At 38.5% G+C, this 19260-nt stretch overlaps 1 protein-coding gene across 1 annotated transcript in view; it reads right to left on the bottom strand.

Annotated features, from left to right (window-relative positions):
* Positions 1-267: 267 nt before the first annotated feature.
* Positions 268-19260, bottom strand: part of SEC63 (SEC63 homolog, protein translocation regulator) — a 71742-nt gene continuing 52749 nt past the window's right edge. The window contains exons 18-21 of the mRNA XM_082732070.1: positions 15826-15927; positions 12266-12364; positions 2375-2479; positions 268-1339 (exon numbers count right to left, since the gene is read on the bottom strand). Coding sequence (XP_082588196.1) covers positions 1196-1339; positions 2375-2479; positions 12266-12364; positions 15826-15927 — 450 coding nt within the window. The 3' untranslated portion in view covers positions 268-1195. The remainder of the gene's footprint in view (positions 1340-2374; positions 2480-12265; positions 12365-15825; positions 15928-19260) is intronic.

Here is a 19260-nt window from a genome sequence, read left to right as displayed (position 1 = left end):
TTCAGTGTCGAGTGATAAAAACATTCATCTTACCTCAACGTTTCATCATGTATACATTTCTACTCTTTCTAAGCACTTATCTTCTGGGCTGCAGTGGGTCAGGGGGAAATCCCTCCCGCACGTGGGTTTCTCTATACCATACAGAAATAGCGATCACTTCTGCAGTAATGTACATTATTAAATTTTTAGTTGAAAATTAAAGAGTGAATTATTCTATTATATCCTTTCCCTGTAAGTAAAAAGACACACACCATTACAAACGTAAAATGAGTCAAACTTCTATTTTATTGACAGGAGTCCAAAATGAATACAAAAAGATGCCTCCTTTGCATGTTATTATTTTTTTTCCTTAAAAGTCTTCTGAGTCAGGTAGATTAAAAGCTAAGAATGTATTTCAGCTTTTATAGTGAACCTTTTAAAAAAGGTTTAATAAATGAGTCACCAACATCAGAGAACATATGGTCCCACAATCGTTTTTAGACCTATAGCTTATAAAAAGAATTAGATCCTGCACTGATCTGCTAAAATAGAGGCTTAAAAATGTTTTAAGCCATTAAAAGCCATGTTTATTAATCTGATAACTCTGGGCAATTAAGAAAAGGAAAATCCCCAATGTAGCCCTCTATATTATGTGGAATGTGACAGAATGCCAACTTATGACCAAGACAGGTAAAAATAAAAAGTTTAAAGCTATGAATGGAGCTGTTATAAATAGTCTTGTATCACTGCAAAATGTCAATAAATGAATGACAGAGCTTATCAAAAGATTAAAACTTGAGCAGATGTTACTTAAAATATTTGTGTGGTGTTTATCACCCTTTAATGTTTGCTGAAAACTAAAGCTAAACAAAGAAAAACTGCTCACTTATAGACTGGTTTTCATGTACCTTTACTTTTACTGGGACCATAAATTGATCAGATAATACATAGCCCACACTCTGGACAGTTATAACAAAGGGTTTATTATCGTTTGCCGATGAAATAAATGCACCATCCCATACCTGAAAGGCTTTAACAAGCCTGAAGCGTTTTTCAGACTGTACCAAGGCTTCCCCAAGGCCTAGTTATATTATGCACCCATTTCTAGTAAAGAACTAATACCTCCCTCAACATCAGTTCTGCACTGTTTCTGGTTTATTATACACTTCCGAAACAGCAAAGAGTTGCAAATACTGTGGTCCATTCAGAGCATGGCTTAGTCATCATCTTCCTCCTCCTCTTCCTCCTCCTCAAAGCTATCTTCAAAGCCCTCGCTGTCCTCCTGGTCTTCATCCCCCTCTATTGCTGTATCCCACTGCGGGTGATTTTCTGGTACAGGTTTAGCCTCATGAACTTCCAACTACAAAGAAGAATTAATTGCAGACATCAGAAATTTGGGGAAATAGCTGATAAAGAAAAGGTTTTCTTTGACCACGGCAATTATAAAGAAATAGACCATAAATGGTTGTTAACTCCAAATTTAACATACTTATTTAAAATAGATATTCGTCCCAGAAATAAAAAGGTAATCTACTCACATACAAATATAGTCAAATTTCTGATATGGTTTGACATTTTAATTCTATAGAAGCTATACTATTAATTCTGTACAATGAAAGATTAATTGTGATTCTTGAGCAAGAACACTGAGTTATGTCTTAGTGCGTCTGGTGTCTTAGTAAGTCTGCTGAGAGAAGAAAATCTCAAGTGTGACTTTCAAAAAGGTATTTTCCAGCCTCCATACTCAAAGTAAAATTCTATAAGCAATGGAAAGAAATACAGTACCCTTGCGGGAAAACACAGGCTTGCCTCTACCAGCAACCTTTACTTTGGGACTCCAGTGCACCACACAATAATACTCCAACACAGTGTTTACACAACAGAAGGCCTTTTATGGTTTCAAGTGAAAGTGGTAAACACTGACAGGAACGTGCTTCAGATAATACTTAAACAAAGTGTATAGGATGATTAAAAACAAACTAATCTCAGAAACTAATGAACACTCCAACAGAATCTGTGGGAAAATATGTGTACTTTTCTAAAAAGCAAACATACAAAAAACCCCAACAACAAAAACCCAGAACCCAGTTGATGAGGCCCTGTAAAGTCACAGCATACTAGAGGATATTAGGAGTATCAATTAAGTAGTCTATATTTAATATTCTAAATAAGTCTAATAATTTATACTCAAGGCTCTAAAGCATTATGTTCCTTTAGCTCAACAAGTTTAGATTATTATTTAAAGAGTAGACCACTGAGTGTCTCATATACAAAGTATGAGAGGACATCTTTTTCCCTCGATTATTCTACATTTCAGATCCAGAAATGCTTTCCTAGTATATTAAGCATGCATTCAAATAGGCAACCATATTTATTGAAGAGTCACTATTCTTACCTTCAAGGGTTTAATCTGATCCAAACCCATATAGGAGTCTGATCTCAGAAACACTGTATACTGATAATTTCCAGGCTTGCCTGGTGCAGGAAACTTCAGTTCTACCTAGAAGAAAAAAAACAGCACTTAAAATCCGTATTTTGAGAAATGGAAGAAAGAACATCATCTAGGTCTTTTATTATATTCTTTAATAATAAACTAGTAAATGTGTTTCCCTGAGTTCTATGAGACATTCTAGCAAATTATCAGACTCAAGGAGGGGGTCACAGAAACCCTAATTCATAGCCAGCTGGTTGGAAGTACAGACAACTTGAGACTTGCAACTGGCATTCTGAAGCACGTGGTGAGGGGTTGGGGGTGGAGTCTTAAGGAACTGAGCCCTCACCCTGTGGGATCCGATGCTAACTCCAGATATATAGTGCCAGCATTGAGCTAAGATGCAGGACACTCAGCTGGTGTGAGAGACAACTGCTTGGTATGGGGAAAAACCCACACACCTGGTGTCAAAAATATTGTGTGACAGTAATGTGAGTAAATGAGAAACACACAGAAATGAGTTTTTCTTTACAAATGCCCAGTGCTGGAAATAACCACATGATTTCACTCATATGTGGAATCTAAAAACAAATGAATAAACAAACAAAAAACAGAATCTGATCTATAAATACAGAGAAGAAACTGACGGTTGACAGAGGGAATATTAGGGGGGATGAGGGGATGAGCGAAATGGGTGAAGGGGAGTGGGAGAGATAGGCTTGCAGTTATGGAATGAATAAGTCATGTAACCAAAAGGTACAGCATAGGAAACAGAGTCATTGTGAACATAGTATAATAAATAGAGAAGCTGAATCACTGTTATATACCTGAAATTAATGTAACATTGTATGTCAACTATACTCAAATGGAAGAAATTTTTTTTAAATGTGCCTAGTGCCTTAAAAATGTCAAGAAGATACTTATCTCCTTTTAAATCATAAGCTTCATACACAAAGAGTTACAAACTCTTAAAAATTTCAATTCCAGGGAAAGAAGATGGCAGGGAAGTAGGTAGGCTCACAACATCCCATGTACACAACTAGATACCATCTAATCATTCTAAATACCGCAGCAATCAAACAGCTAAGGGCTGTGAGAGAGAGAGAGAGAAGAGGCCATGTCGAAGATTAGGTAGGAAGTGTAGAGACACAGTTTGGAAGAGAAATGGATCATGGCCACTGTAGTAGGAAGCGAGTGGCAGTTGGAGGGAAGGGCATGAGACAACCCAGCACACAGGGGAGTGCAAGGGGGGAAAAGGAATTCCCACGGCAATGGGCTTAGAAAGCAAGAGAGCCCAAATTTCGTGAATTCTTGCAACCAGCAGGGCTTAAAGCCTGGAGCTTTATTTATTCCTTTAATAAAAATGTTTATTTATTTATTTGATAGAGAGAGAGAGTACAAGCAGGGGGAGCAACAGGGAGACGAGAAGCAGGCTCCTGCTGAGCAGAAAGCAAGATGTGGGGCTCAATCCCAGGACTCTGGGATCACGACCTGAGCCGAAGGCAGACAGTTAACCGACTGAGCCATCCAGGCACCCCAAGCCTGGCGTTTTAATGGTCAGCATGCTTGGTTATGGGAGAGCTCAGAGGGCACTGGGGCTGCTCTCAGAGAAAAGGCAGGGCAAACGGTCCATGGACATACAGCATGGAAACAGCGACCTGAAAAGCGCAGGGGGCACACAGTGGGGAGGGTATTTGCTCATCTCAGAGGGCACCAGAGACTCCCCTCTGGGGCCATTACCCCCACCTCACCCCTCAGCACAAGAGAGGGCCACGTGCAGGAAGCAGTGATGGGCTGATACTCACTGCCTAACTTGCTTACACCAAGCCCCCCAACACCTGTACTCCAGTGGAACCATCCCTCCCAGTCACACTTGCCCCAGTCCCAGCACAGTGGGCGCCAAGTTTGACAGGGCCTCAGTTCCCACGGTGGTGGCAACAGGACTTTCACAAGCAGACCAGAACACACCTAGTTAAAACTTGCCACATTCAGGCCAGGGACCAAACATTGCCCACCAAGAGGCAAAGGGACCCTCTGCAGACAACTGGCCTGAAAAATAAAGCAGCCAGAACACAAAAGCAAAGCCCACACAGCACACATTGGAGACACCAGGCCCTAGGGAACAGGGGACACTACACTGTAGAGCACTATAGGACTTCCTCTAAGTAAAGCCATTATTCTCAAGAACAGGAGACATAGCTGACTTTCCTACAAAGAGAAACAGGCACAGAGACACAGACAAAATGAGAAGAGAGAGGAATCTCTCCTAAAAGAAAGAAAAGGACAAGGCCATGGCAGAAGATCTAAGCAAAACAGATGTAAGGAACATGCCTGGTAGAGAACCTAAAGCAATGATCCTAAGGATACTCACTGGGCTTAAGCGAATAGTGGAAAACATCAGTGAGACCATTAACACAGAGATAAGGAATAACATAGCAGAGATAAGGAGCTCAATAAAAAAATTAGACACACTTGATGGAATGAATGGCAGGGTGGAAGCAGCAGAGGAACAAATTAATGACCCCGAAGACTAAAGAAAACAATAAACAGATCAATGAAATGAACAGTTGGTCCTTAAAAAACAAACAAACAAACAAACAAACAATAAAACTGATAAACCTCTACCCAGTTATCAAGAAAAAGACCCAAATACATAAAGTTGCAAATGAAGAAGGAGAAATTAACAACAATCACCACAGAAATACAATTGTAAGAGATTATTATGAAAAACTATATACCAACAAATTGGACAACCTAGAAAAAATGGATGAATTCCTAGAGCCATACAGCCCACCAAAACTAAAACAGGAAGAAATAGGAAAACTTGAACAGAATGACAACCAGCAAAGAAATTGAATCAGTAATCAAAAAACAAGTCCAGGACCAGATCTCTACTAAACATAAAGAAGAGTTACTACCTATTCTCAAACAATTCCAAAAAACAGAAAAGGACGGGAAACTTCCAAATTCATTCTAGGACAGCATTACCCTCCTACCAAAAACAAATGAAAATAACACAAAAAAAGAGAACCACAGGCCAATACTTCTAATGAAAACAAGCAAAAACCCTCAATAAAATACTAGCAAAATGAAACCAACAATACACTAAAAAATCATTCACCATGAAGAAGTGGGATTTTTTCCTTGGGTTGCAAGGTTGGTTCAATATTCTCAAGCCAATGTGATACATCACATTAATAAGAGAAAGGATAAAAGCCATAGGATCATTCCAATAAACACAGAAATAGCATCTGACAAAGTAAAACATCCATTCATGATAAAAACCCTCAACAAGGGGCACCCGAGTGGCTCAGTCAGTTAAATGTCTGACTCTTGATCTCAGTTCAGGGTCATGAGTTCAAGCCCTGCATTGGGCTCTGTGCTGGGTGGGGAGCCTACTTAAAAACAAAACAACACAAAACCAAAAACACCCTCAATAAAGTAGGTATGCGGAACATACCTCAACATAATAAAGGCCAGCCATATATGCAAAACCCCAATGCTAGCACCACCCTCAATGGAGTAAAACTGAGAGCCTTGCTCCTAATGTGAAGAAGACAAGGATGTCTACTCTCATCACTTTTATTCAACATAGTACCAGAAGTCCTAGCTACAGCAATCAGACAACAGAAAGAAATAAAAGGCATCCAAATTGGTAAGAAAGAAAGAAATCTTTCAGTATATGCTGATGACATCATACTATACACAGAAAACCCAAAGGACTCCATCAAAAAACTGCTAGAACTGATAAAAAAATCAATGTATAGATATCTGCTGCATTTCTATACACCAAAAATGAAGCAGCAGAAAGAGAAATTAAGGAATCAATCCCATTTACAACTGTATCAAAAGCAGTAGAATACCCAGGAATAAATCTAACCAAGGATGTTTATTCCTATACTCTGAAAACTATAAAACACTGATGAAAGAAATTGAAGACACAAAGAAATGGAGAGACATTCTAGGCTCCTGGACTGGAAGAACAAATATTGTTACAATGTCTATACTACCTAAAGCAATCTACACATTCAATGCAATCCCTACCAAAATACCAACAGCATTTTTCCAGAACCAAAACAAATAATCCTAAAATTTATATGGAACCACAAAGACCCTGAATAGCCAAAGTAATACTGAAAAAGAAAAGCAAAGCTGGAGGCATCACAATTCCAGAGTTCAAGTTATATTACAAAGCTGAAGTGATCAAAACAGTATGGCACAAAAACAGACACAAAGATCAATGGAACAGAACAGAAAATCTCTAAATTAAACCCACAATTATATGGTCAATTCATCTTCAACTAAGCAGGAAAGAGTATCTAGTGGGAAAAAGTCTCTTTAACAAATGGTTTTGGACAGCAACGTGGCCAAGAACCTGGACCACTTTCTTACCCTACATATAAAAATAAATTCAAATGGATTAAAGACCTAAATGTGACACTTGAAACCACAAGAATCCTAGAAGAGAAGACAGGCAGTATCTTCTTTGACATCGGCCATCGCAACTCTTTTCTAGATAGGTCTCCTGAGTCAAGGAAAACAAAAGCAAAAATAAACTATTGGGACATCATCACATAAAAAGCTTCTGTATAGTAAACAATCAACAAAAACCTACGGAATGGGAGAAAATAGTTGCAAATGATTTAGCTGATAAAGAGTTAGTAACCAGTGGGGCACCTGGATGATTCAACTGATTAAGTGTCCAACTCTTGATTTTGGCTCAGGTCATGATCTCAGGGTCATGGGACGGAGCTCTGTGTCAGGCTCCTAACTCAGTCAGCAGTCTGCTTCTCTCCCTTCTCCCTCTGCTCCTCCTCCTGCTCTCTCTCCCTCTTCTCTCAAATAAGTAAATATTAAAAAAGGGGAGGGGAGGACTAGTATCCAAATATATAAAGAACTTATAAAACTCAATACACAAAAAACAAGTATTCCAATTAAAATGGACAAAAGAGAAGGTTCCATGTGCACTTGAGAGGAATGAGTATTCTTTTGTTTTAGGGGTCAATGTTCTGTATCTATCTATGAGGTCCATCTGGTCCAATATGTCATTCAATGCTCTTGTTTCTTTATTGATTTTCTGCTTCGATGATCTATTACTGAGAGAGGGGTGTTAAGATCTCCTACTATTAATGTATTCATATCAATATGACTCTTTATCTTGATTAATAGTTTTCTTATGTAATTGGCTGCTCCCATAATGGGGGGCGTAGATATTTACAATTGTTAGTTCTTCTTGGTGGGTAGTCCCTTTAAGAATTATGTAGCATTCTTCTGTATCTTTGACTACAGTCTTTTTAGTTTAAAATCTAATTTATCTGATATGAGAATCGCTACCCTGGCCTTCTTTTGAAGCCCACTAGCATGAAAGATGCTTCTCCATCCCTTCACTTTCAGTCTGGGTGTATCCTTGGGTTCAAAATGGGTCTCCTAGACAACATATGGATGGGTCCTGTCATTTTATCCAATCTGCTACCCTGTGTCGTTTTATGGGCGCATTTAGGCCATTCACATTGAGAGTAATTATTGATAGATATGTTTTTATTGACATTGTGTTACCTTTGAAGTCTTTCTTTCTGTAGATTGTCTCCATATTTCTGTTCAATGATATTCTTAGCATTTTTTCTCTTTTATAGACCCCCCTCAATATTTCCTGCAGTGCCGACTTGGCGGTCGCATACTCTTTTAAGCCTTGCCGGTCTTGGAAACTCTTTATCTCTCCATCCATTTTGAATGTCAGTCTTGCTGGATAAAGTATTCTTGGCTGCATGTTCTTCTCATTTAGTGCCCTGACTATATCTTGCCAGCCCTTTCTGGCTTGCACAGGTTTCTGTGGACAGGTCTGACGTTATTCTGATGGACTTTCCTCTGTACGTAAGGAGCTTCTTTGTCCTTGCTGCCTTCAAGAGCTTCTGTCTACAATTATGATTCCTCATTTTTACTATCAGGTGTCTCGAGGACTTTCAAGATTCTATAATCTTGGGGGGAGACCGTTCTGCTTCTAGTACATGAACACTGGTTCCATTCACGAGATTGGGAAAATTTTCATGGAGAATTTGTTCCACTGTATCTTCTAGACTTCTTTCTTTCTCCTCCCCTTCAGGGATTCCAATAATTCTGACACTGGAACGTTTCATGGCGTCATTTATTTCCCTAATTCTGTTTTCGTGGCTTCTAAGCTGTTTGTTCCAGGCTTCCTCCTGATCCTTTCTCTCTGTTTGTCCATATCACTAATTCTATCTTCTGTCTCAGTTACCCTAGCTTTTAGAGAATTTAGATTAGATTGGAACTCATTGAGAACATTATGAACATCATCCCTGGTGGCTTTAAGTTCTGCCCTAATCAATTCCATTTTGTCATCCATGGCTTTCTCCAACCTAGCTATTGCCTGGATAATTGTTAGCCTAAATTCCCTTTCTGACATATTGTCTATGTCGATAGCCATTAGTTCTGTTACAGAAGGCCCAGCCTCTGAATTTTTCTTCTGTTGGGCATTCCTCCTTCTAGTCATTTTGGTGAGAGATGGCTGAACGGATGTAGCTGGATGTGTCGACCGTGATGCAGTAATGAACATTGCTTCAAAAAAGCCATACAGATGGCCAACAGACATATGAACAGATGCTCAACATGAATTATCAGGACACACTGGTCAAAACTACAATGAGATATCACCTCACACCTGTGAGAATGGCTAAAAATCAAAAACATAAGAAACAACTGGTATTGTCAAGGATATGAAGAAAGCAGAACGCTCTTGCACTGTTGGTGGGCTACAAACGGGTGCAGCCACTGTGAAAAACACCACTGAGGTTCTTCAAAAGTTAAAAACATAAGCACCCTACAATCTAGCAATCATATTACTGGGTATTTACCCAAAAAGTACAAAAACACTAATTCAGGGGCACCTGGGTGGCTAGTCAGTTGAGCATCTGACTTATTTTCGGCTCAGGTCATGGTCTCAGGGTCATGGAAAAAGCCCCATGTTGGGCTCTGTGATCAGCAAAGAGTCTACCTGGGATTCTCTCTCCCTCTCCCAATGCCCCTCCCCTTGCTCACACTCTCTCTCTCTCTGTAAAATAAATAAATCTTAAAAAAACAAAAAAAAAAACCAAAATAAAACAAAACCCACTAACTCAAGGAGATACATGCACCCCTGTATTTACAGCAGCATTTACGATAGCCAAATTATGGAAGCAGACCAAACACCCATCAACTGATGAATGGATTAAGATGGGGTATACACATACATACAATGCACTATTACTCAGCCACAAAAAAAAAAGAAATCTTGCCATTTGCAATGACATGGATAGAGCTAGAGTGTAGAATGCTAAGTGAAATAAGTCAGTCAGAGAGAGAGATAACACCATAAGACTTCACTCATATGTGAAATTTAAGAAGCAAAATAAATGAGCAAAGGGAGTAAAAAAGAGAGAAAGACAAACCAGGAAACAGACTCTCACTACAGAGAAGCAATGGTTATCAGAGAGGAGGTGGGCAGGGAATGGGTGCAAAGGTGATGGGGATTAAGAAGTGCACTTGTGATGAGCACCAGGTGATTAAAATAAAAACTTAAGGAAAAAATTTCGTTTCCACTCATACAAAGGAAGAATAAATTATTAAGATGGCATTTGGATGTTCTGGTGATCTGTCTCCAATCTCCAAAATCCAGATTTTGTAGGCAAGGTTATATATTAAAAAAACCAACTAGGAAAAATGAACTAAAAAATTCATGGGAATATTATTTTTTAACATTAATCTCACAATTTGACTTTCTAAATATACCACAAAACCCAGAAATCGTAAAAGAAAAAATTACTAAATCACACTACCAAAAAAACCCCAAATAAATAATGTTTGTACTTTTGCTTGGTAAAGACAACTGCAATAGTAAAACAAACTAGGGAGAGGTATTTGTAACAACTATCACAAAGGGATGTAACACTTAAAACAATTCCCCAAACCAATTAAAGAGCAATAATGCAACAAAAATGAACAATGGTCAAAAACAGACATAAAAATAAGTACAATTCAAATACACTGGAAGACATTCAGTTTCACTCCTGAGATACAAAATTTATACTTACACTGAGTATAAGTAGCATAGTAAAAAGTGATTAAGGCAAGAATCATCAATGTGTATTAAAATGAGCAGATAAGAGACTAGTAGAGAATATTAACATAGTGCCCAAGTATCACCTGAAAGATTAGAGGAAAAAAATACCTTTTATAGTAGAGAAAAGCCTTAATTAAATGTCTAACCATTGTATTACCAGTGTGGGGCAAAATGATATAATGTGCCCCATAAGGTTATATCACTTATGTAGTATTTTTGCCAAAAATATTTAAGATGAATATAGTCATGAGTAACCAATGAGACAAGTTAAACTGATGGATATTCTACAAAATATTTTGCCTGGACTCCTCAAAAATTTTGATGGCATGAAAAATTTAAAAACAAAACACCAGGAGTTCTAGAATAAAGACTGACAACCAAATGCAATGCATAATCCTTGAACGGATCCTGAATTTTGAAAACAAAATAAAAATATAACAGAAATTAGTGAAATAATTAAGGAAATCTGAATATGGACTGCACATTAGATAAATACCATATTAATGTTAAATATCCTGAATATAGTAATTTTATTGGGCTTTATATAGGAGATGGCCTTTGTTTTTAGGAGATACATGTTTAAGTATTTAGGGTTACAATGTCATGATGTCTACAGGCACACATGAAGAGGAAGATACTAAACTATCTTAAATATAAGGCAAAATGTTAACTGATCAGTATAGATGAAGGATATGGGAGTTCACAATAGTATGCTTGCAACATTTCTACAGGTTTGAAACTTTTTAAAATAAAAGATCAGAGAGAAAAAGGTAAGGTGTATGCTATTTTGTATGCAATATTGGAGAAAATACATATGTGTATTCCCTTGTAATTTATATACAGTATTATATGAAGAATACACAAAAATTTTGTTTAACATCATTGGCCTCCAGGAAGGAAAATGGGTGACTGAGAGGGATGTTTCAATGGATGCACTTTTGTGTATCTTATGAAATATTAACTAGGTGAATTTATTATCTGCTCAAAATTAGGTGAAACTTAAATTTTAAAAATAGTAATAAAACTGCTATATCCAAGAAATATCCTTTACATTAACACTAACTCTAAGTGTCAAATAAACAAACAACAAACTACTTCATACATTTACTACTTGGTTATAAAAGGGGAAAAATATTTTTGGATTAAAAATCAATATCACAGAACTATCTTGAAATTCTAAAAAACCTTGCTCTTTCTAGAGAAGCAGCATGAAACAATCAAGAAAAACAAGATAAACAGATAAAACATACTCATCACAATGAGACAGTAATGATGATATTAACAATGAATAAAGCCACATAATCAAAAATTCCATTCTAAAAATCTAATTACCAGTTCTTAAATTTGTTTTTAAGACCAAAGATATTTATCTTAGCACTAATCCAATGAGGATAAAAATCATAAGTTTTTGTAAAATACAATTAAGTTCTGAACAGGAGAACAAAAGGCGTATATTCTCAGACACTAACAGTGAAAACTCCCAAAAATAAGTTAAAAACAAGTTTTGAACACTGATCAAGTTGCCTACCTTTAACAACACTGTATAAATTTCTAATCGGCTACTCCCAAGACACCGGCTACTCCCAAAAGACACTAGAGAACAGTTATAAAATGTGCCTTAACAAATAAAATACAATAAGCCAAATATGATAAGCTGACTTCTAAGAAAGACTTTATGAAGAAGCATGATGTTGAGATGCCATGTATTTGTAAAAACTTAAATAATGTTGTTGGATAATTACCTCTTCTGTATCTTTTAGTGTACACACATGATATGGCATAGATATTAACGTCTGTTCCTTCCTATCTGCAATATAAAGCCACCACCATTCTTGTTTTTCCTGCAAAGAAAAAAAAAGTTTATGTTATCAGAAAGAACTAGAGAAATAACTGTTCTGCCTCATCTCCTCTTAGACATATTGTTCTGGTTTTATCACTGCAGTATTTCCAGCAGAGATACAGTACCTGGTACAAAATAAATATTTAATATTTACTGAATGAATAATCATTCTTAACCATTTGTAGATCTGCTGTCCAAAAGAATTCTGCATGTAATTTCGGGGTTTCAAATGGCCCCTTAAAAAGCCCTAATGATGGCCCTCTGTATTAAGCCCTATACTAGCCTTAAATGACACAAGACAGCCTAAAAATAAAGCATTATAAACCACACTACAATATCATTTAGCAAATAATTTTGGTAATCTTACCTAGTAAGAAGCAAAAGCCAGAAAGTAGGAGTGGAAGGGACTTGGGCAACCAAATCCGAAATCATTAAAATACATCCCTCATAATAGAGCATCTCAGATTTAAAAGTCTATCTATACTCTTCACTGCACATGATTTTAATAAGTACAGCATTTTTAGTAGAACCTCATAAAAGATTAGGAATAGAAAAAGAGGTCAGTAAAGAAATTGCCACAGAAGTCCACACAGTCTGGAAGCACCAAGCTTTAATGTGCTCAGTGAGTACTGCTACACGGGACACATGGGTAACTGTTTAGTCATCTCTTGGTATCTGCTGCTTAAGAATTGGTCAGGGAAGACAGCTTTCTAAAATGGCTTAAAGAAAATGTTTTGGAGCTAAAGAATAAACAAACTCTATTCTATTGTAAATACTCAACCAAAACAACACTAGATAGTTCTAAATTTTCAACTATCCAAAATAAAGTTTAAAAAAATAACTCTTTACTGAAAACAGTATCATAGGGAAAATGTCTTTTTAAGCCAAAATCACTCGCACTTTCTATTTTACTTTATCCACAAGACATTAAAATTTGATTACCTTTCTAAAAATGCTACACTAAGGTCAACTAAAAGCTCTTGTAAACTTCAAAGCACTACAACAACATTAATAAGCAGAATAAGTAAGTCAGAAGTACATGTTTAACTTCTGCTTAACCCGAGGGGGACTACCACAATAGATATATGTGTATATATGTGTGTTTGTCTCCATGGGTTGCACAAAGTGCAACACAAAGTTGCACACACATGGACTCAAAGCAGGCCAGAGTCTGAGACACAAGTACTCAACTCGGCCACAGTAACACGAACACAATGAGTGTGACTGGGCTCCAATAAAACGTCATTCATAAAACAGGCAGGGAGGCTGACTTGTCTGCAGGCTGTTGTTTAGCCAATGCCTGTTTCAAAGCCACACAGACCTGGACTATTTCACTTCGCTAAATGCCACTTTTCTTCTCTGTTAAATGATGAGTGCCTAACTCGGGACGTGTTATGTGGATGAACTGAGATAATACAAGCAATGTTAGAATGTCTAGAACACCGATCATGATAAATAATAATCATGGGGGCACCTTCATGGGGGCGCCTGGGCAGCTCAGTCCTTAAGCATCTGCCTTTGGCTCAGGTCATGATCCCAGGGTCCTGGGATGGAGCCCCGCATCATCCTTTCGTGGGCTCCCTGCTCAGCCTGGAGCCTGGTTCTCTGCCCCTCCCGCAGCTTGTGTGCACAAGCCCGCTCTGTCAATTAAATTAAAAAATCTTCTAAAAAAATGATAATCATGATTAGTAATGAAATGAGGTAGACACCGCAATCATTTTAGTTCTGACATTTCACTGCCTGAAATCTCATTACCAGAACGTATATGTAATATAAGCAGCACTCAAGAATGAGCAATTCTTCTTTACCTCTTCACTAAGAGCATGCCTTTCCCTCTGATCAAGGTTACTTGATTAAAATGAGATTCATTCAAGAATATTTATTAAGAAGCTAGTGAATATCAATCCATGACATTGTACTTATGCACAGACTCTTTGATGCACATAGTAAAAGTGGAAAATACGTTGTAGCATGAGTTATTTGCACCTTCGATGAAACAGTTTTTCTGCTGGGTGAGATTCCTCGCCATTGAATGAGTTTCAGTAACATGTAAGTCAATTATAATCATAAAACTTAAAGCAATTTAAGTGGGTAGTGAGGCTGTTAGGACAGTCTGGTAGGTACATGGAAGGTAGACAGGTAGATGTTAGGAAAATCCTAAATAAATTTTATCTGATAAATGGTACTTTAAGATGTTTACAGTGCACTTGTAGCTTAAATTAGAAAAAGGCATTTTCAAGGCTAAATATTCTAAGGCAGTGAATGAACGTTTTGCTTATTAACTAAGCACAGTCTAAAATGAACTGTCTGTTATAAGGGTACAAATTATGCAGCTTATAACATCCCGTGGCACTTTTAAAGCCAATCAATGAGTGGAATTCACTCGCTTGACTTCGGGAGCCTTGGGGTTGGCAGGCTACTACTGCAATGGGCAAAATGCCTTTAACAGATGGGCTAAAGCTCAGGACACGCCAGAAGATCAGCAAGCGCGTTAATGTGGAATCCTGGGCTGACTTCTTTCCAAGTCAAAACAACAGTCTGTGCAGAGCCATTCATTTATTATTAGGAAAGCCAAATTACTTGGGAATTTTGCCTTCGGCAGCCCCCAGCAACTCTGGATTGACATTCTAAAGCAGAAAGCAGATTTATACATGAAATCACCTGCCAAACATGAGTGCTGAGCAGAAGGTTCTATGGCAAAGCTGTGAAGCAGTCTGTGGAACAGCTTCCCTGAACTAAGAGACAACCAGTTCTTGACCTCTGGCCATAGACAGAACCATGGCAAAAGCAAAACCTCAGGGAATTCCCAAATTCATTGGAAAGACAAAAAACTCAACATCCACAGTTGAGCAGGCCAAAAGCACAAACCAAATAAGGACAAGAGAACAAAGAGCACTGATCAATCTGTCCTAAGTTGGGGCTCAGCCACTTTCAACTCTTACCAAACTTAGCTGGTCCCACAGCCATTGGCTATTCCCACGGACTGGGGCAATTACGAGGGCCAGAGCAACTATAATGGCTCCAGGTGGCCAGTATAGGACCATCAGAGAAAACCCATGAGAAAAATATTTAAGAACTTTTTTCTTCCTACCCAAAACTTGATAGGCGTGAGGGATTCACAAAACCCATGTAGTCCTACGATGAGAAAAAAAATACACCCTTGTCGGAAAGACTGCCTGAACTGCTGAAGAGAAATCATCAGCACAACCTCCAGTCATCCAGGCACAGAAAAGACAGAAGCCCAGGAAACCGCAGAAGTACTTACAGAGTTAACAATCCCCCCATTAAACAACACGTTCACTAAATCTGATTCGCACTGAAAGGCATCCTTCAAAATGTGGCCTATCAAGAACGGATCATCTTTAGCACATGTGAGCCAGTATACACCACAGAGGGATAACAAGCAACTGAAAAATACCTGAAGAGAAAGTAAATGGAGTAAGGAAAACATGAATAACTCACCTCGGGAAAGTAAAGACTATAAACAGGATGCGTTATCTTTGATTTGGTCTCCAGCAGAGCTCTCTCCTTTCGCTGTATACTTTGTTGTAATTCTTGCCACTCCTAGTAAAGTAAAAATCAAACACTTGAAATCAAGATTGTTTTCGATTATTCTCACTAAGAGTTTCCATCCTTCTTCCAGCTATTATTCCTGACAATGCTAACTACCATCGAGTTCAGTCCCACAGACCTGATCATTTCCCTGCTCAAAACTGTTACACCGTATCATTTCACAAGTCAAATCTAAGCCCTTTAGCATGAACTACACAGTCATGATCTGACCTGGGCCAATCTCTTCAGTCTCCTGTCACTGCCTGTCTCTTTGCACTTTCTATTCTTTTTTTTAAATTATCATCATTATTATTATTTATTTTGCACTTTCTATTCTTGTCACTTCAAACTACCTTGACTTCTCACCAAGCTGTTTCACTCCTCCTAAACCATGTTTGGATTTTTGTTTTCTCTTTCTCTAACCTGGCAAATTCCTACTATTATTTCTTCAGGAGCTGCTAAAACCTAAACCAGGAGCTCCTGAATACCAGAAATTTCCCTCAACTGAGTCGATCATTCCTTCCTTTGTGCTATCACTGTACCTTGCACAAACTGTGCATAATCTCTTTTGTACCCTAATGTTTACTTACATGTCTGCCTTCCGCACTAGCCTCCTATCAGTCAAGGGCAGAAACTGTTTTACATTTGGCTTGCATTCCTCTCTCATCAAACACAGTGCTTGCCGTGTGACAGATAATGAATAACTGTTTGTATAATTATTTGACAACTGAATGAATGTATTTTTTGGTATCTAAAGAAACTAGTCTGTCACCTCTAATCCTAATACTATACTCAGAAAGGAGTATGTCAACTGTTTCTCAAAGCACGCCTGGAGAAATAATTCCCTTAATGGGCTTTAATTTCTTGGCAATCAATTTAATTCCCAAAGTACAAAAACAGTCAAGGGCCAGCAACTGCTAAAAAGTCATCCTTGTTTTCCCCCACCACTCCCAACGGCAAACTCCCCACCACATACCTCACTTAACTGTACTTTGCACATCTGCGTGCTTTGCAGATATTGTGGTTTTCACAAGGTGAAGTTTTGTGGCAACCCTGTGTTGAGCAAGTCTATTGCTACCATTTCTCCAACAACATTCATTTGCTCACTTTGAGTTTTACATTTTGGTAATTCTTGCAATATTTTAAGCCTGTTTATTATATTTGCTATGGTAATCTGTGATCACTGATCTCTGATGTACTACAGTTACTGTCTGAGACAACACGAACCATGTTTACATAAGATGGCAAACTTGGTCAATAAATGCGTGTGTTCTGACTGCAACAACAGTGGGTTGTCCCCCATCTCTCCCCCTTCTCCTTGGGCCTCCCTGAGATACAACAATATTGAAATTAGGCCCATTAATAACCCTACAATAGCCTCTGAGTGTTCAAGTGAAAGGAAGAGCTGAGAGTCTCTCACTTTAAATCAAAAGCTAGAAATGATTAAGCTTCGTGAAGTGAAGAAGGCAAGTTGAAAGCCGAGATAGGCTGAAAGCTAAGCCTCTTGTGCCAAGCAGTTAGCCAAGTTGTGAATGCACACGGAAAATTCTTGAAGGGAATTAAAAGTGCCTCTCCAGGGAAGACACGAGAGGTAAGAAAGAGAAACAACCTTAGTGCACGTATGGAGAAAGTTTTAGGGGTCTGGACAGATCAAACTAGCCACAGTATTTCTTTTAAGCCAAATCTTAATCTAAAGCAAGGACCTGTCCCTTCAAGTTTATCAAGACTAAGAGAGGTGAGGAAGCTGCAGAAGAAAACTTTGCAGCTAGCAAATGTTGGTTCATGAGGTTTAAGGAAAGAAGGCGTCTCCGTAACAGGAAAGGGCAAGGCGAGGCAGCGAGCGTGGGTGCAGAAGCTGCAGCAAGCTCTGCACAGGATCCTGCTCGGAGAATCCAAGGTGGCTACACTACAGGACAGACTTTCAATACTGAAGAACAGCCTTACATGGGAAGAAGATCTCATCTAGGACTTTCAGAGCTAGAGAGAAGTCAATGCCTGGCTTCAAAAGACAGGCTGACTCTCCTGTTAGGAGCTAATGCAGCCGGTGATGTTCAGTGAAGGCCACTACTCACCGACCTTCCTGAAAATCCTAGGGCCCTTAAGAAATATGCAGAATCTCCTCTGCAAGTGCTCTCTAAATGGAACAACTTAGCCTGAAGGAAAGCACATTTGTCTACAACATGGTTTACTGAATATTTTAAGCCCACTGTTGAGATCAACTACTAAAAATTTCAAAGTATTACTGCTCATTGACAATGCATCTGGTCATCCAAGAGCTCTGATGGAGACACACGGTAAGATTAATGCTGTGTTCATGCCTGCTAACACAACACCCATGCTGCAGCAAATGGATCATAGAATAACTACCACTTTCAGGTCTTACTAGTTTAGAAATACTTTTTTTAAGGTGATAGCTGCCACACACAGTGAGTGACCCCTCTGGTGGATCTGGGCAAAGTATAATGAAAATCTTCTCATTCAGCCTTTTACATGGTAGAAACAGCAAGAGGTATAGAATTAGAAGTGGTGCCTGCAGATGGGCCTGAACTGCTGCCATCTCATGAGAAAAGGCTACTCTCATGAGGAGCTGCTTCTGATGGCTGAGCAAAGACAGTGGCTTCCTGAGATGGAATCTACTCCTGGTGAAGACGCTGTCAAGACTGCTGCAATGCCAACAAAAGATTCAGAATATGACAGAAACTTAGCTGATAAAGCAGCATCAGGATTTGAGAGGTCAGACTCCAATTCTGGAAGTTCTACTGTGGGTAAAATGCTATCCAACAGCATGTCCTGCTACAGAGAAATCATTTTTAAAAGGAATAGTCAATGCAGCAAACTTTATTGTCATCTTATTTAAAAAACTGCCTCAGGGGCACCTGGGTGGTTCAGTGGGTTTAAGCCTCTGCCTTGGGCTCAGGGTCCTGGGATCGAGCCCCACATCAGGCTCTCTGCTCAGCAGGGAGCCTGCTTCCTCCTCTCTCTCTCTCTGCCTGCCTCTCTGCCTACTTATGATCTCTGTCTGTCAAATAAATAAATAAAATCTTAAAACAACAACAACAAAAAACTGCCCCAGTCACCCCAACCTTCAGCAAGCACCACTGAAGAGTTAGCAGCTATCAACACTTAGGCAAGAGTTTCCACCAGCAAAAAGTTTACAACTTGCTGAAAGCTCAGATGATGGTTAGCATTTTTTAACAATAAAGAATGCTTTAATTAAAGCATGTATGTTGTTAAGGCATGTGTTAGACTACACTACAAAATAGTATAAACATAACTTTCATATCCAATAGGAAACCAAAAAATTCATTTGATTTTCTTTACTGCAATGTTGGTGCCATTGTGGTG

This window comes from Mustela nivalis (genome assembly GCF_964662115.1).
Source record: "Mustela nivalis genome assembly, chromosome: 5".
NCBI lineage: Eukaryota > Metazoa > Chordata > Mammalia > Carnivora > Mustelidae > Mustela > Mustela nivalis.
Note: the sequence above shows the minus strand (reverse complement) of the source record. Positions and strands in the feature narration are given on the sequence as shown.